Here is a 24237-nt window from a genome sequence, read left to right as displayed (position 1 = left end):
ATGGGAGGATGGGAGCATCAAGCAACGCAACCCCGTAGGCAGGCACAAAAGACAACTACAGAGAATTTGGTTCAGTCATAAGCTATTTGCTTTCCCATATTAACTTGGGAAAAACAATTAATATGAGCTGTGTTAATTGGACATTATATTTTACTTTCTTTTGCAGGAGCTTTATAATACCCGAATATTTAGGAAAATGTTTAGGATTGCAAATCACTAATTACTGTTCTCTGTTCTGCTGTGCTCCCTGGGCAGCACTTTAGCAGGCTTCTTTGTCAAATAAGGTTGCTTTCCCACGACAAGCGACTGATGCAAGGAAACATGATTATAACGGAATAACGCTTAAGTAGACATACTTACCTCCTCATATGCGATACTAATCCATGTACTTTATCTGTTTACAGTGGGGATGTTGTTTCTTGTTCCATATGCTGCTTCCGTCGCTTCGCATGTATGATTGTTATCGTTATTGATAGCATCTACTCTTTACTTATCTGGTTTTCTGCATTTGTTTTTGCTTTATCTGTATTTCCGTTTTTGTATTTTTTGCCTCTTTTTTCCCTTACGGATCATTCGGTTGGCGCCATATTAGGACCACATGATGTTTAAAATCGTCATGCCGACATCTTAATAGAACTGACAGAGACACTCGATTGCACTAATTTCGCAAGCTTTTGACACGATTGCACTTTCTTTTTAAAGTTTAGAAATCGAGTTCGATAACGAACAAAAGTCACGTCCTAGAGCCCCGTTCTTTGTCGTTGCCATTGAATTTAACTCGGGTCACCAGACAGAGGCAGGGCCTAACCGTCGGGGTCCAGTTTCGAGGAATCTAGGCGTGCCGTGTCTCAATGTCACCGTATTCAATGAGGACGGTTGAATTATTGTCCTTGCTGTTGGCTATCTGGGGTCTTCCGTAAATATGCGATTCGGCCGAAAATCCTAAGAGGGGGACCTAAACAAGGACAAAATATCTGGGGGACGCATCAGTTCATTGCCCACGTAGTTTTTATCGTACCTTTCGCGTGATAAGTGTCCCCTCGAACTCGTCCCCTTAGATCAAATCGATCATATTTTAAGTTTGTACTGACGATCCCGCTAATCAAACTATTGATTTCTCTACAGTTCTACTAGAGCTCGCAATATGGGCCTATGACCCATTTTTGACCTATGTTTCAAACACATGGGTTCTATAGGATTGTTAGCTTTGAGAGGGTCCGGTAAAAATAGATTCAAAAAATTGGATCTCAATTTGATAGATTAAAAATAGATTACACATAGAACCCATTTTCGATCCATCAAAAGGTTAAGTCATTGTTGTAATTGGATTGGGTCACGGGCCACCGACCGTCGGCCTGACGCCACCGCCGACCACCACCCCCTCCTTCACTGCCACCGACCGTCGGCCCGACGCCACCGCCGACCACCACCCCCTCCTTCACTGCCACCGAACACTGCCGCTCGCCAACCTCCAACGTCGCCTCACCGCCACGTCTGGCTATTCACTTTCTGAATCCCTCACTCGCGGAGCTCCTGGGTCTTCCTTTGTGAAAGCACATCTGCGTGCTCGAGACGCCGAACGAAGCTTCCGATCCGGACTGGTGAAGCTCCAGGAGTCCAAACTCGACAACGTGCAGCTCCTCAGCCTCTTCTCGCATCGGCAAATCACTTACTTGCCTCGCAATTTCCCTAAGACAATCGACTCTCTGGAATTCCAGATTGCCGGAATCTGTTGAGAATACGGGCTCGAGTACAGCACGTTTGGCATCATTCCCGACATAAGGAAAGAAGTGGCATCCCCAGATTATCTAAAAAGTGATTTTGTTTAACATAATTTAAGTTTAATGGAAAATTTTCGTCCCAACAATGCTGTGAATCTCTTTTATTTTTATAGTAATTTTTTTGGTAAAGATTTTTATAGTGATGTTTATTTCTCTAATATTAACAAACATAACATGGATGAAAAAAAAAAAAAAAAAAAGTAATGGAGGATGATGAATTGTCTTTTTCTATTACAATAACAATTGAATTGTCGGATGATTTAATACAAATTGACTTGAAAAATACCTCAGATGTTTATGGTACGTGATAATAAAGATTTACATTGGCACTAACGATCTAAATCACATATTGGATTGTCCAAGATTCACGATCTAAATAAAACGGAAAAATCTGAAAGACAATCCATTGAGATTCCGTTGCCAAAATTGGAAAACACAAAAATCCCCTTTAATTTTGGCAGTGATGAATCCTTCTTCTTCTTACTGCAACATCTGCAATCACTAGTGCAGAAAACGCAGGCGCTCACATGGAGGGAACCACGAAACGTCCATGGTCCGATCTTCCGCCGGAGCTTCTCTCCATTATTGGCAAGCAGCTCCGAACTCACATGGACGTTGTCCGGTTCCGTAGCATCTCCTCGTCGTTCTGCTCCTCGGTCCCCCTCCCTTCCCCGCGACGCCCTGCGATACCCTTTCCGATCGCCGCCACTGCCCACCGCCGTCCGCTGATCGCCCTCGCCAGAGAAAAATGAAAGAAAAATGAAATAAATAATAGTAGATTTTTATTACATAAAAGTATCTAATATCATTTTTTATTTTATTTACTAATTTTTTATTGTTTCATTTGTTTTTTTATTTATTTCATGTGATATATATTTATTTTATCCATGTAACATATAAAAATAGGTTAAATGAGCTATATAGATTTTCCTAGAATATAAGTGTGTTTTGGTAATATAAATCAATACGGGTTGGATTGAATATGGGTTAATTGCGAGTCGGGTTGGATACGGGCCATTAAATATGAGTTAAAACAGGTTAGATGGGTACATATGAGTCGGACCATATTTGACCCGATCCGATCCGACCCACCCATTTGATATGAGATACGACGCGTATCTGTTCATTAATTAGATTGGGTGGAAGCACTAGCTATGTGGGGGACCCTAAGGAAGAAATGTCAAATACTGCATCGATCCCTGTCATGCATTGAATCCATAAGACGCCAATTAGCCCATTTATTAGGTGGGTCACTCGAACCTGCGCGACGACATGATAATAATGTCTTTAACGAGAGAATCAAGCCCAATTTTTTTTTTTACCTTATGTATCGGCCGCATTATCGACCCAAGAGATATCGACAATCTGTACACTTTGGATTCACGGACGAATTGTACTTATAGTACAAGTTTAAGTGTGTGATTTGCCTCCTTTCTCTTCTCTTAATCTTAGCCGAAGGAGAACTGTCCAATTCAAAACAGTCGACCTTAGTTTGTGGATCTATGTGGTGGAGAGAAAATCAACCGCATGGTGCGAGCCGCATGAATACTCGCCCCCGTCGGAACGGAGCCGAGAGTTTAAGTTTAAGCAATGGTTGCCTGAGGTCGCGCGCATTCACCCGACCGCCGAATTGCTACGTTCTAATCGTTTTCTTTTAACGCTGCGCGATGTCCACGAGAGCCGAACTTTGCAGATTTTACCAACATAATCCATTAACTGAGACGAGGTTTAGTAGGAACAGTTAAAAGGTCATATTCAATTTCCAGCAGCAACCCTGCTTCTGTTATGTGGACTTTCTGCTTTGCAAGTGGGAGGAGAAAGAGGAGGGACGAGATTGAAAAGGCGCGCACGATCATCTCGGCCAAAATAAATATCGATCTCAGTCGCATAATATTGATAATGTCTAGGGCACAGGATAGACCCGATACAGACAAAAACCTTAAAAAGAACATGAAGTACTGAAGCTTCATGCGGACTTGTCACAACCCCTCTTTATTTCTCATCATACCCATTAATTCCCTAGTAATAATGACGTTTATTTTGCTCCCCAGAATCCTTCTTTGCGATCTTCACTTGACGCTGCAATAAAAGAACAAACACTTCGTGAGGAAAAGCCAAAAGGGTCACCGCTTCGCAGGGCTAATAATACTAATAGCCTGTCAAGATATTATTAGTTTATGAAGAAGTAATCAGTATGCTACGGAGTAATGTTCGTTAATGGCGTTGGCATGTCAATGCTTCGTTGAGTAATGGACCTGTTGCAGTTGGTGTTTGGGCTGATCTTGTAGGGAATGCTGACCCCGCACTTGCCCGGGATGCCAGCGACGACCCCGTAGTTGATGCCGGAGATGCTGGCGGAGGCCGACTTGAGGCACCTGCAAGCGGCCTGGCGGTCCGGGGTGGTCCTGGCGGCGCTGTTGATCGACCTGATGCCGTTGCAGCAACCTGGCGGCACCTGGCCCCTGCCGCTCCTCGCGTAGGGGATGCACGGGGCCAGGGAGCTCGACACCTGGCCGCACGTCACGGCGGCCTCGGCCACGGATGCGGCCGCCACCAAGCACAGGAGGGTCACGCACACCAGCCTCGAAAAACCAGAGCTCGCCATGGCCTCGAGCAGTAACAAGTCGAGCGTGAGTGGCTGGCTGGTCGGTGGGATTTTACAGTGGATGTTACAGTGAGAGAGAGTGTGTGATGGGCCAACGAGGAAGGACGCCGATTTTATAGGAGAGGGGGAGGGCCTCAGATCTGACACGTGTACGTGGGGCCCGGTCCGTCGTCGGTGGCGATTAGTTGGTAGTTGGGGGCATTCAATTGAATGCGGTCTTGATCCCTCTCTCCCCGTTACATTGCAAGGCCTTTCTTTTTCAGTGGTTTTCGCCACATAAGTACATTCGAACCTCTCCGATCGGGACGTGGTTGCGCCATGTGTATACTCCTTGGGTGGCTAAAATTTGATTTCCATCTGAAGATCTATGTGATAAGAAAAATTAAAGAGAAGCGCCGGCGCGCACTGCGACCCCGAGAGGTCCCGAGAAATTATTTCCGATGGACTCATCCCTACATAAGCTATTGTTCGTGCGACGTGTTCTATCGCTCGATAATTTTTTTTTTTCTAAAAGAATGCCCTGGCGACGAGGTCTAGAATTTTGGTGAATTCGATTTGTGAGTTAGGTGTTGTGCCTTCCATTATATAACCATAAAGTGAAAATCGCGAGTGGCTCGGGCCTAACAAGGCATCAGACCCAAGAAAAGAGAGAGGCTGTGATGAAGAAACCCACCGGCCTAGCCTAGGCACGATGTATCTACTGCCTATGATCTCAAAAGAAGACAAGTTCGTGTTGGAAAAATACACGGGGTTCGCCTGAGTTCATCTTCAAATTTCGCGAGATTTGCGCCAATCAGGAGTAAAGCAGGCTGTTGGGTGACCTGGATTAGAATGTAGGACGATTTAATTTGATGTGTGGATTGAACATGGCTCACGTGTGGTGGGGTTGCGACTCGTGATTTCTCCATGTGCTCGTTGAATCCCGTCTCTTTCACATTTCTGAAACTTCGACACTTTTGCGACCTCGGCCTTTTGGCGATGCAGGGATGTTCCGTCAGGATTTCGGATGAATCTTAGCTAAACGAGTTACGCGGTATTGATCGCATGATTTGTGCATTTAGTGGTGAGTAGCTAAGTATGTTTTAATGAGAGGTGAGCATGATTTCAAGATAAAATCGAAAACCGGACTGGTAGGAACTGGAGGAAATGTAGGGTAAGGCTTATGGTTCCGAAAATTGGGGAATCGAGTCTAAGGGGTAGGTTCTTGAAAATTAAAACATGGAAACTGGAATAATTTTTGGGAGAAAATTGTCAAAAAAGCACTAAGCCTATTGCACTTTTACCAATTCAGCTCTAAACCTTTTAAATTTGCTAATTGTGTCCTAAATATTTTCGCTTTTTGCTAACTAAGTCCTATTGACCGGAAATTGAAGACGTGAACGCCAACCTTCTTACATGGCACGGCTAACGCCGACATAATCTTTTGCCAATTATTTATTTATTTATTTATTTATTTTTTCCTATAGTTTTCTTCTTCAATAAAAAAAAATATGTTAAAAATTTTCACGTTAGTCTTGAATGTGCCATGTAAGACAATTGACATTCACGTTAGCGATTTTTGGCCAATAGGACTCAATTGGCACAAAGTGTAAATGTTTAGGACTCAATTAGTAAACTTAAAAGGTTTAAAGTTGAAATGGCACAAGTGCAATAGATTTAGTACTTTTTTGACAATTTTCCCTAAGCCTTTGTGTTTTTCTTGTTCAATGTCTTCATAGGATCCAATGGTATTTTATGGTCCGATGACGAGTGTGTAATTTGGAACCACTAGTCCGAGTTTCCATTTCCCGTGATATCCATAACCAACACTTTTACTTTGTTAATATTTCATATTATTTGTGTATCTAAGTATGAGTTATGGTTAATGAATTATAACAGTAAATGGTGTCATTAGATGTGATGATTTGCTATAATTATTGAATTGAGAAATTAAGAATATATGTGGAATATGGGTAGAACCTGGAACCTGTGATAGACCAGGTTTCCGGTTTTAAGGTATGTGAGATAGGTTCCAGCATCGAAATATTGAAGAACCGATTTCGTTAGGTATGTTTGGGGTTATAGGTGAAATTTAAACCAACCATAGAACCGTTTATCCCTAGTTTTGGTGAGAGGGAAATCTAGTCTGGGAAATAGTTCTGGAAGAGTATGAGAATCAGTTTTGAAGATGGAATAGAAGTAGCGATATGCCCGCGTGCCAAACCTTCTCTATCTTGCATTAAGTGGAATACAATACCTCTATTTGAGAAACCCTAAAATTGCATATGTGAGAACTTGAGAAGGCATCCTTCATAGTAAAAAAACCCCCCAACCTTCAATCTATCTTGCATTAAGTGGAATGCGAACCTATAGGACCCCGTGGTTAAGATTTGTGGAAACCCTAAAATTGCATATTTGAGACACTGAGAAGTATGCATCCTTGGAAGAAGAAGAAGAAGAAGAAGAAGAAGAAATATGCATCCAAAACAATTATCCGAACACCAGATGTAGTATTATTTTATCGTAGTGGTTTCGATTTGCAATGGTGTAAGAATATGGCGGGACATCAAGATTTTCTGTCATGACCCATACACGATCAAGAAGCGGATTGTCAATTTCTTTATGTCAATCACATTAAGAAAAAAGAATATACATTCTCCGTCGCGTTTTTTTTTCTTTGTTATTAATCTTATTTTCTCGTTGTTGTTCAAATCGAACTGGCAAGGTGACAGGATGAGGCTCACTTCGAGTTTACGTTGATATCCTCCCGTACCTAAAAGTTTAATTTGCTTTTGGGTTGAAATCATTCATAAAAATGACGTGAGAGGAGAGCATGGTATTAAAGTGTGCGAGGAGAAATGGGAAAGGGGGACAACATTGGAGTTGATCATTTGGATAGCTATTAGAATCGTTTAGAGGGGTAACGAAATAACTCTCGAGTTCGTTTGTTTGAAGAAAAAAAAATTATGAAAAAAAAATTCGACTTTCTGGTGCTTGGATGACACCTAAACTAATCGATCTATGGATCGAAAATAATGAGCTTAGATCGGAGGAAAAATGACTTAATCTTCTCGCAAGAAGGAAATCACTTTCCCTACATCATCAAACAAATGAAAACAAATCATTTTTCCCCGACAAACCCTTAAAAAAAGAAAAAGAAACAAATAGAATTTGAACTTTAATTTCGTGTGAGGTGTCAAGAGAGCTTTGCTTTTTCACCCCCGCGTCTCCAATGCTGTCGAAAATGTAAGTCGTAATAAGTACACTTCAAGACGCGCTTTAAAGCATGTGTACTTTTCCAAAGGTCTCTGCCTCTGGTTCAAAGATTTTTTACAGATACAGATACATACGCGATGAAGCTTGTTTATGGAGTAATCGTTGATTTTCCAAAGTTTTTCATTTGATGAGCGCAGGACAGCGATAATCTCCAAAGGATTTATGTTATCCGTTATTATTTCATTCAGTAAAAGGTGGTGCTGAGTCGAGTTAGGTTAGGAGTTTTTTTTTTCTGTCTCTCGTCTCGTAGATTGTTAGGGTTGAAAAGAGTTCAAATCTTCACTTTGCGTAGTGGTGGTTCAGAGGAAAATGAGAAAGGAAAAACACCAAGTCAGGATATAATTTCAGAGGCCGAAGGCGCATAATATGACAACATGGTCGCAGACCAAAAACCCACACGAGACATTCCATACGCAACGACAAAAACCTAGAACGACCCTACACAAAAACCAAGCACGCCATGCAACAACAAAAACCCTAGAACGACCCATCCGCGTCCCTCTTATTATCACCTTCACGTCGCTACACCATCGTCAGCCTCGACCCGAGCTCATAAGCTTCTCACTTCACGCTGCAAACCAAAAGCAAGAGAAAAGCAACGTCAAGTGAGGATGCGGCTGTAATCTGGAAATGATTGATGAATAGCGAGAGGGGAAGAGGAAAAAGGAGATGGCGAGGGGGCGAAGTTTACGAGTTGCAGTTGGTGGAGGGGCTGATCTTGTAGGGCACGTTGACGCCGCACTTCCCGGGGAGGCCAGCGGCCAGGTTAAGGTTGACCCCCGGCATGCTCCCGGCAGCCGACTGCAGGCACCGGCAGGTGGCCTGGCGGTCCGGGGTGGTCCGGGCCGCCCCGTTGAGGGACTGGACGCCGGAGCAGCAGGGGCCGGACAGGGCGCCGCCACCCATCAGGTAGCCGAGGCAGGGGGCCAAGCTGCTGGTGACCTGCGAGCACGTGATCGCTGCGCGAGCCACCGGCGACGAGGCCGCCACGAGGCAGGCGAGGAGGAGGAAGCAAGAGAGCTTGGAGAGATCAGCCATACTTGGAGCAGTTGTTGAACAGAGAACGAGAGTGAGAGAGAGAAAGAGAGGGGATAAGAGAGATGGTTAGGGTTTATGGGAATCGGACGATGGTTTCGATGGTGAGGGAGGGGAGATGGTGAAGTTGGAGGGTTTATATAGAGAAAATAGAAGCGAGGAGAGAGTAAATGAGAGCCACGTGTCATTGCATGAGAAGAAGGGTGGTAACTTTTGGTAGTTGGGTTGATGTTCAAGGCCATTTATTCATCTAGTTTGACTCTTGGTGTGTGGTAAGAAAATATATCAAGAAGCGATGAAGAGTCGTGGGAAAAATCTAGGGTTTCCTGGGATTCAAAGATTTTCATATTTTCACGTAGTTGCAATATGCATCACTAGCATTAAGCGGCAAAGTTTGGTGGTCTAACACCGATCATTGCGCAAGTATTGGACAGACAGTCTAAGAAAATTACTCTCCTTACATCTCAATCGTTAGATTTATGAATTCGAGTTAACATGAAGAGGATATCGCACTTGGTGATCTAATTATGTAGTCGCGGAGGTGGTTCATATACAGCATTGTAATGAATTATAACTTTCAATTGCAATCCAATGAAACACTTGATCATGAAATGTTGTGATACACATTGCTCACATTTCGTACTCTTACTCAGCTATGTACCTTGTTCTTGGATGTCGACTGCTAGCGAAACCTTTAATCAATTGACACCTCGACCTCGTGCATTGTCCACTTAATTTGTATACGAGCTTCAATAACTAATCTGCATTATCAGGATTGCTAAACGAGACTAAGAACAATATCGGCTAGTCACATATTTGGCGCAAGTCCTATACGTGACCCGGACCCTAAATTGCAATCGGTTACATCCGGATGCCGTTTATGGGCATACGGACATGGAAGTATCGATATATGTACAGACGTGTGGACACATTGAAACTGAGTATCGAGCAATCGGCTACTTCACTTGAGTATATATCTACTTATAGCATGTCACGAGGTCAATCTTGTCCGTCTATTTTCCTATGAGCCAAAGTTTAATATGCCTAGCATTCTTCGCACATCTTTTCTGATTCTGTTTAGTATTTACTGACCTTTGGTAATGACCGCCGTCAAAGATTTTGTCCCTCTATTCAATTTATGTCTCCGGTTATGGTTATGGGTAGATTTAGGTTAATTAAACGGATCAGAGAAATTAATAGAATCCAACACCATCCTTAAAGCGCTTTGATTGAGCCATTGGACTTATGGCGGTGCCTGCACTGGCCCAAGTGAAACAGCAGTAAATGGTGTAGGTTTTCAGCAATGATCTCCCACCAGATTTCCATGTGATGAAAAAGCCTACCATTTCGTAGCCAATACCAACTTTAGTAGGCCACATTATTCTCAAATTAAAGAATTTGTAAAACTTTACAAATATGTTTTCTCGGGATTTATGTCGTATCGAATATTCCCCGCTTATATGGTATACCTTCATCTATCTCGGGAGCTTATGCAATAAAAAACAAAGTGCTTTATTGTTAAGATAATACTATAAGAAATCTTAGACTGGTACATGCATACCGCATTTACTCACCAGGGCAAATGCAACATGGGCATGCCTATTTGGGATTTTTTTTAATGAAAATTAATTTGGAATAAATAAATCTCGAGCCTACTGATTTATGATTTCTCGTGATATTTAATCCTTTTTTTTTTCCGGAACCTACTTATTCTTATTCTCATTGTTATTTTTATTTGTCCTACTCTAACTTTCGTCTTTCTATCTTATTTCTCCGACTTTTAACTTGTTTTTCCGGAGAGCGCGAGAATCGAACCCCACCACCTCTAAAATTAAAACGTCGCCGTCTCGTCTCATCCCCTTCCAATTCTCTTGTCACGTTGGTGGGGTCTTCTTTATTATGTGGGTGGAAAATTGAACACCGAACCTCACCTTCCTCCTTGTTAATAGGCTGCTGGCCCTAGCATAGGGGCACTTGTAGGTGGCCAAAAAGTTGAAAAGAAAAAAAATTGACAAAATGCATCACCAAATTAGGCAGGTGTGCTATCAAATCTTAAAACACTAATTCAGATTGGAAAAGGACTTGTCGAAATTGTTGTGGTCGATACGAGGCTACATTCGATGTTTTCCTCTTAACATTAATGAAAATGAAATCGCTCCTATCAAAAGAAAAGAAAAAAGAGAAAATGCAAATTTTTAAAGGAACATAAAGCCAAAATACCATTTTTGTAACCTTCTTTTCTTTTCTTTTTTAATTACGGACCAAAACGAAAACTTTCCTTTTTTTATTAGGATTAATACCATAGAAAATATCAAATTTGTATACCCATGACAAATTTACCCCCATGACAAATTTACCCCCAAACTATTTTTTTGACTACTAAAAAATTTAAACCGATACACGTTTGATAAATTTACCCCAAATTATTTTTTTGACCACCAAAGACCTTAAACTAGTGCTTTTGTGACAAATTTACCATAAATTAATTTTTTTGACCAAGAAAAACCCGAGGCTAGTACACCCCCGACAAATTTATCCTCTATTAAATTGGATTAATATTACAAAAAATTCCCAAATTGATAAATCCGTGATAAACAGAGGGTAAAAATTCTAAACCGATACGCCCGTAAACTGTCACTTCCCATCCAATTTAGAAATTTGACGGTTAGATTTAATGAAAACTAACAAAGAGTAAATTTGTTATAAGTATATCAATTTGGGATAAATTTATCGCAAATATATCAATTTGAGATTTTTTATGATAAAAAATAATTTGAAATAAATTTATCATAAGTATACAAATTTAAAGTTTTTCGTGATGCTATTCTTCTTTATTAAATTATAAATCGTGAAAACGAACGTGGCCCCCCACCGCAAAAATAGAGAGCCGGACAAACGAACGGACCAGAGAAGAGAAAGGAGGGCGACAGCCGCGTTGAAGAAAGTGACAGGACGACACGTGTCAATAAATGGACGGGGTGGGGCCAGTCAGAGAAGTGTCCCGTACCCGGGATTGGCTCCCCCCTTAAATTCTCCCGCCTTTTCTGATTTCTCCTCCTCCTCCTCATTGGGCCCGGACTCTACGATGGCCACAACAAACATCTCGTGCCACGTGGCGCCTGTCGCTTCCTCTATTCGTCCGATGATTTTTTTCTTTTCGACGGTCGGAATTTGATATAACAATACGACCAACCAAACAAAAAAAAAGAAAGGGATTTAATATAACAAAACTGATTATTTAGAAACTAACAAAAAAAAAAAAAAAAACAAACTGTACCGACGTGTAAGATAATCTAAAGCCCTTCAACAATTGATCATGGCAAGCATTTGACGGAAAAGTCCGTAAAACCGAATCGAAGGCTTTTTAATGCAGAGAAGAGAGCAGAATGGTCGAAATGCGAATTAATCGACATTATTAAATCATTAATAATACCAAGACAATAGGAAAATTAGTTATCGCCGGACCATCCAAATACCGATTAACCATCATTTTGGCGGGAAAGAAAATTTTGTTTTGGAGATTTTGAAAGGTCTCGATTAATCTGTCTTGATAAAATCCACATTGCAAGATCCAGAGGAATCTTTTGTTAGCGTATATTAAAAAAAAAAAAAACCCCCTGAGGACAATGCCGAAAGTGGGTCTATCGACCCGGCTTTGCACCGATCCCGACTCACGGACAACCATCGAATCAAAATCGATGCAAAGCCCCCTAATCTTTCATTAAAAGTCAAAACTGCGTTGCATTGCATCTGATTCGAAAAGGAGTTGATTTCCCCTGTTCACTCTGTAAAAGAGGTTAAAGAGACGAACCATGTGCTCTCTCATATGCCTTAAGGGAGTTAGATTCCCTACTTCCCTCTTTTTAGCAGGTTTTGGAATTAAGATCCATGGCTTCAAAGCACTTTCTTAAAGAGCCACTTTCCCCCATCATTGAACTCACATTTTGCCCACAGCCACTGCTGGATCATGGACCACAGCACTTGGATTTGAAAACAGAACCAGGCTTCTGTCCCTTTTTTTCTCCAACAAACGAAGCCAGACTACAGAACCATGCTCTTACTTTGCTGATAGATTAAGCAAAAGGGGTTGATATAGATGGATAGCCCACTTCAACATGCTTCAAATCTGGCCATTTCTGCAGACCTCAACTGACCCTACATGGCTTGCATTCGCAAAATGACCATTCACCCCCCCGCGTCCGTTGTTCTTATAAGAAAAGTCGCGAAATGATCGAGATCTCGATGCCCAGTACGACTTTCCCTCAATTCCACAGGGCACTTGATCAGACGAAAGGATAAGTGGCATTATGATGAGAGTTCTTGCTATTCTATTTCCTTCCTTTATGATATCAGCAAGAAATAGCAGTCCTACTTGTATCGAATATATTTCTTTTAATCTCGCCCATCCCTCCTTTCCCGCTACGCATCGCAATTCAGCTACTCAAAATACCCTAAAAATGTTTGCACCAACTACTAAAAGGCCATGACCCTTCAAAATTGGAATTCGAAGCTTCCCCAAGATTCCACCGGGTCATTGCGAGTTCCTAGTTCTTTTAGCAGCAAAAAGTTGGCGAAGAAAAGCAAACTTCCCTTTAGTACGAGCAGTGGACAGCGCCATGGTGCCGTTACTAGTTGTTGCAACCTCGTTGGAATCCGGTTCTTGTGAGGATTGCGGAGGCGGTGAAATGGTGAAGAGGAAAGTATTGAGCATGCGGATGATCTGGCTGAAGCTGGGCCTCATGTTAGGGTCCTCGACCCAGCATGACTGTATGATGAAGGCGAGATCAGGAGATATATCCTCAGGAACAGCTGGCCTCTCTTGCTGCAACTCGTGTGAAAAACCTTATGGTCAAAGGAAGTCCAAAGCTCACCCAGACCCAGCATAAAGAAGTAAAGAAAATTACGCAATAGAACAGCACATATTGAGAATTTGCTCTAATCAGCATAAAACTGTATTAGGCCAAGCAGGACGTAACATACCGCTAATAACCTTCTCAGATTCATGCATGCCACCAAATAGCGAAGGATGGATTGACATATTTATAGCAAGAACTAATGTTTGCTTCACCGGCCAATACAGGGAAAAAACCCAATGGTGTAGAGCTTAGAGCTATCAGAATTTTACATTTCACTATGTGGGAGCAAAATTTGGCAAATATTTCTAAGCCCGTTTACTTCAGTTACTCAATTAACTTAAATCTGGCTCTTTCCCAAAGGAAAATCTTTGATCACCCTCAAAACAAGTATACTCTCATCAAGTTGCACGCCTCTCAAAAAGCCTCTACAAAGAATTGCAAAAGCTTTTTCGAGGCTTAACAAATACTTATATGCAGATGTGTAGAGTAGCAAAAAAAAATCAAGAAATCGGCAGAGAAGAACTGAAACAAACAGCTAACCTTAAAAGCGGCCGCATAAGCAGCTTGCAGATTGGACATGCCTTCAAATGGCATTCGGTTGGTCAATAGCTCCCATAGAACGATTCCGAAGCTATAGACATCAACTTTATTGTTGTAATGCTTCTTTTCCCCCTGCCGCAAAGTCACAGTGCTGTACAACTGCAGAGACACTCGGGTTAACAAAATTTGTCAGCTATTAACAGTAAATCCTCCAAACAGATATTCATCTGACAGAGAGCCCGATGGAGAGAAACACCACAGTAGAATTATGCGATCCAGCAATGCAACATCAGAACTATAATCATGAGGTGTGTAATTGCATAATATCTAATTCAAAGAGGTGAGAAGCCAATTCGAAGAGATATTCTGACTAATGTACAAATCGGAAAAGACTTCTTGTTTCTTCCATTTTTACCATTACATTCTGGGTAAAAATCTGCAGATTTACAATCCGAGTCTGAGAATACCCCATATACCTTTCTATGCATTCAGACAATAGACACATGCTCAAGTGTCAGACCTTCAAAGATCTAAAATCTAACCGTACCCCACATCTCTCTCTCTCTCTCTGCCCCTCTCCATGATACCATTTCTGAGCCCCAAAGTGCTCCTGAAAGTACTGGAAGTCTTATTTCCTTCCTAGTAGTCTTGATCACAAATTAAGTTAACAGCCAAAAATCCCCCATCAATCAGTATGAAAACGGTACCTCAGAAAAGTCAGAAAAGATGACCCTTGGAAAAAGCATCATAGCACATGATCATGCCAAAGCTCTCTATCATGGCCTGTATACTTCCAATCAACATTTAAGAAAGCATTTTAAACAACCCTGTTGTCTCCACCTATGCCTAATCTGTCCATATGGTCCCGCATTTAAACAGCACGAAAGGCAGGCTAACTGTTTTGTGCATTGATCATAATGTGAATGCTTTCTCCAAGAACAAAGATAAGCTAACAAATTTGGTACTAATTAATATCGATGTGACATCAGGGTCTCAAACAGAGTAAACCAAAAGCACTAAACCAAAGTAATGACCAATCCTAGTAAAACATCCTTTTACTTCACTTATTCAGATTTCTTTCATGGAGGTGGCATCTGAGTATTAGTTTGAAGAATGGTAATTTCAAATTAATCAGATAAGTGGCTCACAGAACATCAATGAACCTTGAAAGGGTTTTAAGGTCATTGAGATAGTTCCATTGTCTAGAATCGTGTTATCCAAATACAACTGAACTATTGTTTTGAAACCATAGCATCATAAAGATTTATATCAAACTCAGAAAGGAGATTTCACTATGTTTCTGAGAAACTACAAACCTCAGGAGCCATCCAGCGGTAGGTCCCAGTTTCAGCAGTCATCATCTCAGTCACAGATTCTTCCCTTGCTAGACCAAAATCCGCAAGCTTCGCAGATTTCTGATTAGCGGTAAGCAGCAGATTGTCTGCATCGAGTTATTATTTTGAGTCATCGGCAGATGTCAATGTCATCATAAGTAGCAATAGCGACACGCACATGCATCACAAATAATCCAGTCACTAAACTGTGAGTCTAAAACAGGTCGTAACTTTGCTCCTCACTTTTGTACTCATGACATACATCAAGACACCAAAAACGATAGTTATCCACAAATCTGACGAAATAGAACTAAAGTATTGGTGCATGGTGAAAAAATGACAACAACTCTTCTCTGCAAGAATTTCACAGACAATTCTTAACTCCAGGCTTAATGTGAACGTGGGCACATACATTGGCGAAATATAACTGAACTGATTTTCTCAGAAGTTTTAATCAGATGCAAGACAGGAAGGATGACTGCATGACCAGAATATTCAGCCTTCAAATATGAGAACAATCTACAAAAATAATCCAGCCGCCTTAAGAGATGCTTGCTTCACATTCAGTGTATAAAAGCTTATTCAAGACCAATATACAGCTGTCTGCCAATAATAAATGTCTTACCTGGTTTTAGATCTCTATGAATAATACCATTAGCATGCAGACATTCCATGGCGCGAGCAATATCTAGGGCATACTTTATCGCTACATTAAGGTCTAATACTTTTGGCCGTATGCTGACAAGATATTTCCTCAGAGACATCCCCGTTAATAGCTCAGTAACGATTACCATGAAAGGATCTTTACAAGCACCAATAAACTACAAAACCAAAGACAGAGTACATTGGTTGTCAAGCAAAATTTGATTGGATATACTAATACAAGATCAATTTAAGGATGCCCTTGAAAGAGCCAAAAGAACACTGGAGCTAGAGAAAATACTGACCTTCACAAGATTCTCATGTTTAACTCGCGACATCATAATGACTTCCCGAGCAAAACGATTTTCAAGTGCAGCCCCTTCTTCTGGTGTCTTTCCACGGTTAAGGACCTTTATAGCAACAATTCGATCTCCATACCTGGAAAGATATTAGGCTATACCTATTCAACTAGGACACCAACTATTAGAAACTACTCCAACCCACACGGTTTAATATGATAGCGCCTGATCACTGTGCATCCATTACATTGCAAAAGGCGATCACCGCCATGAAAACAGCTTTCACAGCAAGACAAACTCATCGAATAAAAGATGAAAGGAAACCAAAGCATACAAGCAACAGAAAGCTATTCTTTAGCCTTTCCATAACTATAGATTGTTAGCAGCTGGTATACAGCACGATTAGGTGAGCATAAGCAATCTTAGCTTCTACTATAACATGTAAATTACACCCCAAAAGAATTTGCAAAAGTTGGATCGATGGGCCAGGTCAAACGCAGGGTTGCCGTAGCATATCAATGCCTAGTGAAAAAACAAACACATCCGTGTAATTTTACAATAAGATGCGCTCATAGTCATTAGAAAAAAGGTGATTACATTACGGTAGAGGAGGCCAAATAAGGAAAGCAGCTCTGTCCATTCCAGTATACTAAAGCTATTTCATAATTCCTCCAACACACCCAAATTCACAACCTGACCACATTATACCTTTTTCTTCCAATAGAGAAGATAAAAATCACTGACCTTCCTTCATAAACTTTCCCATGAGCTCCTTCACCGATTTTCGACCCGATGAATAATAACTTCGGGTTGACCAACAAATTCTCGTGTATGGACAACTGAGCGTCTGTAAAAGATCCATTTTCCGAGAGGGACTTGGGCTCTCCATCGACAGACCTCCTCGGAATTGGCTCTTCGCATCGACCCTCTTGCCTCTCCCTGCAATTGGAGCTGCAACTCATGTCGCAACTCTTGAAACTACTCAAACAATTCCCGATTCCCTCATTTCAAAATCTTCAACCTTCCCCAATCAATTCATTTTTCTCTGTCACCCAGCGACCATGTTTTTCAAGAACTTCAACTCGTCGACAAACTCTCAACTCTCCATCTCTCTCCCCAGATAGCACAAAGGCTTCACACCATAGAAAAGCCCCACTCCAACTCCTTCCACGTGGAGTGCTGCTCCGACGGAAATGACCATCCAGAACAGAAAGCAAACATAGGCCAAGAAATCCAAGAAAATGGTATCAGATTATCACCGGATAAGAGAGAAAGAAAGAGGGAAGAAGGAAGCGTTCTTGAATTTTTATTTTTTTTCCGGAGAAGATGGGCTTTTTCCCCTCCCAGCGAAAGCTCGAAACTTGAGAGGAATTTCGCTTGACCTCCACGCCTCGTCTTCCGCGCAGGCTCGTCAAAGAACAAACCCTAAAAAAACCGATAAAGGCATCGCACAAAGGCAAAGCAAGAAAAGTCCCATCAGGTTTCCCGAGAAAGTTCTTGGTTAATAACCATACGAGAAACACGTTGACATCATCATCCACTTCCCCCGAGCTCAAGCTGCGTCCTTTCTTTTCTTTTTACACTAATAATCACTTGACCAGAAGCCGAAAAGCAAAGAAAGAAAGAAAGAGAGAGAGAGGAGGAAGAAGAAGAAGAAGAAGAAGAAGCTACAAGCTAGAAGCTAGTGCTGAGAGCCTATCCCTGCGCTTGCCGTGGGGGAGCCAATGAGACCCCTTGTCGTCCCGATGAAGATATTCCAAGTTTCCAACGACCCGACTCAATACCATCTTCTGTTCCCACGAGGCATTCCCTCTTTTGCCGTTCTGAACTGGAAAAAAATCAAAACTTTCAGACAAGACATGATTGAAATATTAATTTTTGAGCATTGTTCTTATTGTTATCGTGCCTGAAAAGAACGGGGAGAGAGAGAGAGACTCGTGCGGAGAGATCAAATGATGAGAGGACACGTGGGAAGCACGGAAATAGGATTTTTGTGGTGGGAAGAGAGAGAGAGAGAGAGAGCATCGTCCGATTTGGACGTTCATGGTCCTCAGATGCCTATTTTCATTCTTTGGTTATGGTTTGGTTTGGTTTGGCTTGGTTTGGTCTGGCTTATGGGTGGAGGGCGCACTCATTGCTTTTCTTTGAAGTTTTCATCTTTGTTCTCTTTTCTACACATCAAATTTAATTTGCCGAATTAGGGATACCAAATGCGAATGCTAAATCTTAAGACAACACACTCATTATGTTTCTTTTATGCGTTTTCAATCACGTAATTTACCATGTTCATGCTTCCCATAAATCTTGATATTTCCTCTTTTTCATACCATTCGGCCTTAAAAGTATCATACCGAGTATTAGTTACAACTCACCAATCTTATAAAAAGCTATCATAATTCTTTACTTTTCCCTTTTCAACATTGGTTTCCAAAAATGACTAAACGGGGTGATTCTCTCGTAGGCAAAAGGAATTTCTATTCAAAAGATCAAAAGCTGAATTTTTAAGTCCCGAGACTTATTTTCGGAAATCCGACCTAATCTCCACCTCCACCTCCACCTCCACCTTTACCACCACCACGATCCGAGACTCCTGTATCAAGGCTTGAGATCTCGAGTGTCGATTGAAAGTCAATCTGTTGAAAACCTCTTAATACATGGCCTATCCATTTAATTAGTATAGAAAAAAAGTTTTTTTTGGGGGGGGGCTCGGCTTTGATGTCGACTGTCTTTTAAGCTTGTTGGGCCGTCTTGGGTTCCCCTGTTTTGACTTTGATATTTTGCTTCCGTCAGGGTTTGTGCATAAATAGAATAGAATAGCCTTTTTCACGGTTTTGTCGTAGAAGATTTCAACATTTTGACTTTTCCCCTACTTGTACTTGTAAAGCTCTTTATATTCTCTTTTTAATCCCCTTTTGCTTCTTAAGCTGATTTTTGCAATTAGTAAAACGGTTGGTGGTTGCAATGAGGTTGTCAATACCAACGTTGACTTTGATCTCTCCGTCCATACTATGTAAATACGTAACTTAAGGCAGCACTACTTTTCCCAAGCATTAAAGACCACTATTGTAGGTATGAATTAGACCACGACCCACCAATGAAGGACCGATTGTCGCTCCAAAACTTCCGGTCCATGTCATTAAATGTGTCGTCGTGAATCCTATAATTAGGTGTTTTGATGGTTTTTATCATGAAAAACGAGTAGGAATCGCTCTACAAGAGCAATATGTGATGTTGGGATATAGGGGGAGAGGTTACCATCGAATTTGAGTCGCTACGAGCCATTTGAACTCTATATCATGCGTATGTAATGCTCCTCCATACTTCATTTTCTCTGTTTCTTTTTGGCCAAATAGTAGTATGCTCAATCAGGTTTTGCCCAATTTTTAACCTTTCCCAATACATACAAGATGTGCTCAAGTCCAACCTTCATCAACACTCATGTAGCCCTAATGAAAGTTTTGAATAGAGAGAGAAAGTGTGTGTTGTAATGTGAGCATTCGAGATTAGTTTTGAATAGAGAGAGAGAGAGAGTGTGTGTGTGTGTGTGTGTTATAATGTGAGCATTCGGGATTGGATTATTAGTCGGTCAACCAACCATGATTCAAGGGAAAACGATATAAATAATCCGTGAATTTTGGCCTAATATGTAATGTTATTCCTAAACCGTAGTTTGTTCAATGTAGTTTATGAACTTTGGCTCAATATACAATGTGGTCCTTGAATTCTTAATTTCTTCAATGTAGTCCATGAATTTTGGCTCAATGTACAATGCGGTTCCCTAACTTTTAATTTATTCATGTGGTCTTTAAACTTCAGCCCAATTTGTAATGTGATCCATGAACTTTTAATTTATTCAATGTAGTCTCCGAATTTTTGGTACACGTTTAATTTTAATTCATGGATTATATGAAATTATTCAAATTAGTGTAAGGACAACATTGAACAATTATATATAGTTCAAAAAGCTACATTGAACAAGTACAAAAAGTCCAGGGATTGAACATTAGGCTAAACTTTAAGGACCACATTAGATAAATTAAAAGTTTATGGATTATATTACGCATTGGATCAAAGTTCAAGAACCGTTTGTATCATTATCTCCGTTGGATCATTATCCACGAGATGAGAATGCGAAAGATGGAGACGGTGATTGCATGCTTGCCTCTCTCTCCTACCTACGAACAAGTGACCTTATAGTCCATTATCATCTCTCGTTTAGGATATGATTCAAGGAATAGAATAAGAGGTGAAGGAGGAGGTGGGGGCGTGGAACATGCCCAATCCTTGCACGGGATCGCATCGATGTCCTAAAGAAAAAGGGCTCTGTAATTAACCAAGCATTCCCCCCACAATAATTGCAACATGTTTGAATTTCTTTATCTCAAGATAGGAGGACCACTACCACTTTAGCGAAACCTCCGCTAATAATCATATGAGTTAATGCGTAAAGTACCCTAGCATCTTCACGAGTCTGCCTAGAGAAAGGGGAACACAAGCTATGCTTCCTGCTTCTTAAGAACTAGCTTGAAGGATTTTTTTTTTCTTATCTGATAATCAAATTAGAGAAGACTGTAGCTTTCAAGGGGGATAATTACCAATAAGTCCCAAAATCTATTATAATTGTGTTAATTTAGTCCTAAACCTTTTACTTTTATATTAATTCAATCCATTTAGCCAAATTAGGCCGACTAGCTCTGACGTGAACTCTTTTAATAATATTTTAACTTTTGTATAATTTTTCTCCTTTTTTATTTTTTCCCCTCCACTTAGGGCCGGCGAGGGTTGCCGGCACTGGCCGAGGGCGTCGCGACCCCAAGTGGAGGGGGAAAAAATAAAGAAAAAATAAAGAAAATAAAAATGATAAAAGATTATCAAGAAAAATATTAAAACATTATTTAGAAAGTCCATGTCAACGCCGACAATGCCACGTTAATGTCGGCCAACCAAAATTTACTAGAGAGACCGAATTAGTACAAATGCAAAGGTTTATGGCTGAATTGGCAACAAAAAAAAAAAGATTTATGACTGAATTGACACAACCGCAATAGGTTTTGGACTTTTATGATAACTCTTCTCATTCAAGGGACACCCACTTTTTTTTTTGATATCCGTAATTGTAATCAGTGGTTCGAAAATCAAAATATATATTGTTAGGAGTGTCCTAAGAGGTCTTAACAAGTAGGCTTCGTGCACTCATGAACAGTTAACATAACACTTGTTGAAAAGTGAGGTACACGAGGAGAATATTCTTCTAAGGAGTTTGATGATACCACGACTTAAATCAAAATATTAAAGGAGTTGATTTAAGTGTGCATATGCTCATATCTAAATCATGCAGAAGTCAAGATTTGACCTTGCAAGTACATTTGGAAAATTTTCACTCGCTCTGAAAACTGCGGAAGGATGCAAAGCCAAAATCTTGGTTCAACAAGTAAATGAGACTGGATCGTCAGTCACTTCCATTAATAGAAAGTTCCTAAAAAGAAGAGCTAGCTCATGGCAATAAAAAATTATTCTCCAAGGATAATTTTGTGTCCAAAATCATGGGCTAATTTAGCTCAAGAGATTAGTGAGACGGCATGATCAAAATTAGTCATCAATGGAAACTCTGTTTGATACCCCAAATTGAGAAATTGTCCGGTACGTTTTTTTGGAGGAAAATTGCCGAGATTATTTAGAAAGAAACAGGTGGATATAATAGCTACGTGATTCGAGTGCAACGTTCGAATTTGGAGCTTTATAAATCGGAGAAAACTTGGCCAGACGTCACATAGTTTGGAAAGGGCCAAAAATAAGAGAAATTAAGCATTCTTTAAGAGGTTTCCGAGTTCAAATCTTTTGTGAGCTTATAATACCCATTTGAGCTCGAAATTTCACCAGGAGAAGGATGGGATCTAGAGCTTTTAACTTCTTTGATGGGTTTCACAGACCGTTGCCCATCCACGAGATTCTTGGAAATCATCCTCTGGAGGAGGTCTCTTTCTTCTATCTCCCCGTGTCGACAAGTAGGGAGTATTAACATGTCACTGGCTCAACTTAACTTAAGGAAATTTGAACGGTCTAACTTAATTTAACCAACAACATGAACATGCTTTTCCAGGTGAGGCAAGCAACACTATCACTGGGCAAAATTGCAGCCCCAATTGCAGCCACCACACTCCTCATTTTCTCCTGGTCCGTTGTCTCCATGCTCTTCCTGAGCCGCCTCGGCAAAACGGACTTGGCCGGTGGTTCGCTGGCACTAGCGTTTGCAAACATCATGGGCTACTCCGTTCCTCAAGGGCTTGGCCATGGGGATGGAACCCATTTGCTCCCATGTGATCGGGGCCAAGAAACCGTCCATTCTCATCCAGACCTATCAAAAGACTCTCCTCTTTCTCCTCCTCATTTGCATTCCAATCTCCCTCCTGTGGCTCAACATGGAGCCTCTGTTCCTGAGACTCGGCCAAGGCGAAGGCGTCGTCGAAGCTGCCAGAGCTTGCATGGTTTGCTTCGTTCCAGAGTTGTTCGCTCAAGTTCATCTTCAGCCTCTGAGGCCCTTCCTTAGGACGCAAGATTTGACGAATCCCATGACACTGGCTTGCCTATTCACAGTTGTCTTACACCTCCCGATCAACTATCTTCTCGTGATTTACATGGACATGAGGGCGAAAGGCGTCGCCCTGACTCTTGCCTGGAGCACAATCAACACTGACTTGGGTCTGTTGACCTACCTAGTCATATTCAAGAAGACCCTAAAACCTTGGCAAGGAAGGGACATCTTCCTCCGGAACCTCCGCGAGTGGAGATGGAGGCCATTGCTAACCCTAGCAGTGCCGAGCTGCGCAGCCTTGTGCTTGGAGTGGTGGTGGTGGTACGATCTTCTGCCCTTGCTATGCAGCTTCCTCAAAAACAACTCTAGATAGCATCTCTGCAATGGGGATCATGATCCAAATAGCAGGCTTATTCTACACGCTCCCTTTTGCTCTAAGCTCGAGCCTCTCGACTCAGTGGGGGTCAACCGTGCCAAGCCCAGGTTCTATCCATTGTAGGTATCACTGCATCGATTATTCTCAGTTTCCTCGCCTTCATTTTCATCATTGCCATGAAATCAACTCTCGGCAGAATGTATACAAGCGAGCTGGAGATTCTTAACTTAGTATCCGCGGCACTTCCAATCTTGGGGTTGTGTGAGCTTGCGGGTGCTCCTCAGACAGCTGTTTATGGAGACCTAGCAGGGACGGCTCGCACTGATCTGGGAGCGCGTGTAAAGCTATTTTCGTTCTACTTCATTGGAATGCCGAATGCTATTCTATTGGCCTTCAAGTGGGCGTTCGGTTTCAGGGGGCTCTGGTTCGGGCTGCTGGCATCTCAGATCTCTTGCATTTCTATGATGGCCTATACATTGATGGATATGGACTGGAGCAGCAAGCCAAAAGGACCGAGGAGCTGACAGAGGCTGCCGGAGACAAGAATGATTAAGAATCTCAAACAATTCCGATGCAATTAACCCTGTAAATATGGTGTTTCGTATGTGTATGTTCAGACATCCGTAACTTGCTGTTCGTTGTGACCAAATGTGATATTGGTGCCTTCATGTGCGTACCATGTAAGAATCCACAAAGCAGCTGTGCATGTGCACTTGATAGTTAAGACTTACGTTAACTATACTGTGTTGAACCACCGTTAAAGCCGAGAAACAGAGTTAGCTGATGTAAACGACAGTTTTCTATCAGACTATAAGTTTCCCATACAGCAATAAGGGTGCTAATATCCTTTTTCAAGAGATCACATGCGACTCACATAAGATAACATAGACAAAATAGAGACTCGTTAGCACTGCACGCTGACAAAGATCACCTTTATAAGGGGAGAAATACAGAACAGAAGATACGATGAGCATACAACCTA

The 24237-nt window shown here is 41.4% G+C and overlaps 4 protein-coding genes and 1 long non-coding RNA gene across 5 annotated transcripts; 1 reads left to right on the top strand and 4 right to left on the bottom strand.

Moving 5' to 3' along the window:
* Window positions 1-15: 15 nt before the first annotated feature.
* LOC125316096 lies at window positions 16-22422 on the bottom strand. Its single transcript, XR_007199417.1, has 3 exons — window positions 22413-22422; window positions 20839-20848; window positions 16-153 (listed from the first exon to the last, which is right to left on the bottom strand). It is a non-coding gene; the product is annotated as an uncharacterized LOC125316096 (long non-coding RNA).
* Window positions 3616-4476, bottom strand: LOC115746797 (non-specific lipid-transfer protein 1-like). The gene is made up of 2 exons (XM_030682717.2): window positions 4037-4476; window positions 3616-3860 (listed from the first exon to the last, which is right to left on the bottom strand). The coding sequence occupies exons 1-2, from the start codon at window positions 4384-4386 to the stop codon at window positions 3851-3853; spliced, it is 360 nt and encodes a 119-aa protein (XP_030538577.1). The 5' UTR covers window positions 4387-4476; the 3' UTR covers window positions 3616-3850.
* LOC115746798 (non-specific lipid-transfer protein 1-like) lies at window positions 7902-8794 on the bottom strand. The gene is made up of 2 exons (XM_030682718.2): window positions 8333-8794; window positions 7902-8212 (listed from the first exon to the last, which is right to left on the bottom strand). Exons 1-2 carry the CDS (start codon window positions 8677-8679, stop codon window positions 8203-8205), a joined length of 357 nt encoding a protein of 118 aa, XP_030538578.1. The 5' UTR covers window positions 8680-8794; the 3' UTR covers window positions 7902-8202.
* Window positions 12537-17987, bottom strand: LOC115746796 (serine/threonine-protein kinase STY13). The gene is made up of 6 exons (XM_030682716.2): window positions 17092-17987; window positions 16354-16486; window positions 16032-16227; window positions 15389-15513; window positions 14073-14231; window positions 12537-13498 (listed from the first exon to the last, which is right to left on the bottom strand). The coding sequence occupies exons 1-6, from the start codon at window positions 17307-17309 to the stop codon at window positions 13208-13210; spliced, it is 1122 nt and encodes a 373-aa protein (XP_030538576.1). The 5' UTR covers window positions 17310-17987; the 3' UTR covers window positions 12537-13207.
* LOC115746800 (protein DETOXIFICATION 53) lies at window positions 22235-23808 on the top strand. The gene is given in 6 exon segments (XM_048283242.1): window positions 22235-22321; window positions 22448-22621; window positions 22623-23248; window positions 23250-23333; window positions 23335-23747; window positions 23750-23808. Coding segments are annotated over 6 exon segments (1443 nt in total).
* Window positions 23809-24237: the final 429 nt, after the last annotated feature.

This window comes from Rhodamnia argentea, chromosome 7, assembly GCF_020921035.1.
Source record: "Rhodamnia argentea isolate NSW1041297 chromosome 7, ASM2092103v1, whole genome shotgun sequence".
In the NCBI taxonomy this organism is placed as follows: Eukaryota; Viridiplantae; Streptophyta; class Magnoliopsida; order Myrtales; family Myrtaceae; genus Rhodamnia; species Rhodamnia argentea.
This window is presented reverse-complemented; position numbering and strand designations above follow the sequence as displayed.

Coding starts and splice junctions, on each gene's coding strand:
- LOC115746797 (XM_030682717.2), bottom strand. CDS start 4,386: ATGGCGAGCTCTGGTTTTTCGAGGCTGGTGTGCGTGACCCTCCTGTGC.
- LOC115746798 (XM_030682718.2), bottom strand. CDS start 8,679: ATGGCTGATCTCTCCAAGCTCTCTTGCTTCCTCCTCCTCGCCTGCCTC.
- LOC115746796 (XM_030682716.2), bottom strand. CDS start 17,309: ATGAGTTGCAGCTCCAATTGCAGGGAGAGGCAAGAGGGTCGATGCGAA. Junction 14,232..15,388: donor ACCGCTGGATGGCTCCTGAG/GTTTGTAGTTTC, acceptor GTGTCTCTGCAG/TTGTACAGCACTGTGACTTT. Junction 13,499..14,072: donor CTTATGCGGCCGCTTTTAAG/GTTAGCTGTTTG, acceptor CACGAGTTGCAG/CAAGAGAGGCCAGCTGTTCC.